This window comes from Drosophila elegans, unplaced genomic scaffold (genome assembly GCF_018152505.1).
Source record: "Drosophila elegans isolate 14027-0461.03 unplaced genomic scaffold, ASM1815250v1 contig_271, whole genome shotgun sequence".
Taxonomy (NCBI): Eukaryota; Metazoa; Arthropoda; class Insecta; order Diptera; family Drosophilidae; genus Drosophila; species Drosophila elegans.
Window position 1 is genome coordinate 1,368,168 of NW_024545647.1, and position 2,035 is coordinate 1,370,202.

The following is a 2,035-nucleotide window of genomic DNA, read 5'->3' on the forward strand; positions in this document are numbered from 1 at the left end:
CTGAAATCTAGGAGGGTCAACAATGTTACGTTTTCGGTTAATTTATACAGGAAGGGTAATATTGATATTGGCCTATATTCACAATTTGCCTTAGCCACTGGAAGTATTCTGGCGTCCTTCCGCCTTATAGGGAAAACGGAAATGGTCAACAAGCTATTTATGACAAAAGTGACATACTCTATGGCTGAGATCGGTGGCCTGTTACAAGTGAATGGCTGATGTTACGAGGCAGACAAACAGACATATGTAGCCCTTAGTTTTCCGTGGATTTCGCCCTCTTCTTTCCTTGAGAATAAATGGTCCAGCGTAATCGCAGCCTGAGTGCTGGAAGGGAAGTGCCTCTGTAATGCGAATCCCCGGTAGATCGGCCATGAATTGTTGTGCTGTTTGATTTCGTTGGCGAAAACATTTGATGCAATTGTGCACCAGATTCCTTATGAGGTTGCGTGCGCCAAAGACCCAATATTTTTGGCGGATAATGACAACAAGTGCTGAAACTCCAGGGTACAGATTTGGCGCATGTTCGTTTTCCAAAATCATCCTTGTAATGCTGTGCGATTTGGGAAGCAAAATTGGGTGTTTGACATTAGCTGGTAATTGTGAATTATCCAGTCGTCCACCGACTCGAAGAAGGCTATCCTTGCTAATGATCGGTGAAAGCTTGATGAGCTGGGAGCGACTCTGAAGTGGCTTGTTCTCCATCAGTAGATTGTAGTCGTTCTTGAAGCGTTTCTGAGCCTCTTGAAGGCAAAGAATGCGAGCAGCCTGCATCTCCTCAAAGGTGAGCCTCTTACAATTTGTCAGCGTGCCTGACTTAATAGCCTTGATCCTTTGGATGAAGCGTAGGGAGTAAGCTACAATGCGAACCATTTTTGTCCAGGATGAGACACGCTGAGACAGTGCTTTGATCGGTGACAATAAGATGACCTCCGGAGTAGTCAGTGCGGTAGTCTTCCCCTCTTCTTTACCATGGTTTTCTGAAATAGAAGAACAGAACTTTTGGCAGCTCAACTTTACCTCGAGTTTTTCTTGATCTTGCAGCCATAGAGGACCCATCCACCACAGGTCAAAAAGAATAAGTTCTGCAGCCAGCATGCCTCGCGTGGCGCAGTCAGCAGGATTTTCCTTAGTATTTACATGATGCCAGGCATTGCGAGGTATAGTATCGAGTATTTCTGTCGTTCGGTTTGCCACAAATGTTTTCAGCTTCGATGGTGGGCGTGAAAGCCATGCCAAAACGATGGTTGAGTCGCACCACGCATGTATGACGATGTCCTTGTGTTGTAGAGCATTTTTGATTGAAGAAATGAGTCGACTAAGTAGGAGAGCACCACACAGCTCGAGGCGCGGTAGTGATTGCTGCTTCAGCGAAGCAACTCTGGTTTTTCCTGCTATGAGTGAACACAGAATCAGTACCATTCGCGCGTACTAATCTGCTGTAGACAACTGCCGAATACGTCTTGATAGAAGCATCCGAAAATCCGTGCAGTTCGATGTGAATTTCCTTGTTGTCAATAAATCTTGGCATACGTAGCTCTTGTAGAGCATTCAAGTCGTTACGGCATTTGTTCCACCATTCAGCGATTTTTGGAGGAAGTTCCGTACCCAGCCGAGATCAAGAATCTACAATTCTTGAATCAAAATTTTGAATTGTACCACCACTACGATAGGACACCCAGCGGGTCAAAGATGCGTGCCACGTCAGACAGCACCTGTCGCTTAGAGTTCTTCGGATTTTATGAAAGGCAAACTTTGAATGAGAGCGTATCTTGCTTTTGATTCCAATGGATGCCAAGAACCTTTGCTGTTGAATAGAATCTTTTTCCTTCAGAAGTGAGCTTTGCTTCAGAAATGCGTGGCGAGTTTGAGACCCATTTTCCAAGCTTCACACATTTCATAAGTTTGATTAGCTCATTTTGATTGCGAACGAGCTCTTCCTCTGTGTATGCTCCAGTGAGTACGTCGTCCACATAAAACTTTCTTTTACTTTACTTTCTGTGAGCGCAAATTGGGATCTTGCATTAGACGGTGTTCT

General features: G+C 44.8%; 1 protein-coding gene across 1 annotated transcript; it reads right to left on the reverse strand.

The window, feature by feature from the left end:
* Positions 1-201: 201 nt before the first annotated feature.
* Positions 202-870, reverse strand: LOC121467236. Its single transcript, XM_041708557.1, has one exon. The coding sequence runs from the start codon at positions 868-870 to the stop codon at positions 202-204; it is 669 nt and encodes a 222-aa protein (XP_041564491.1).
* Positions 871-2,035: the final 1,165 nt, after the last annotated feature.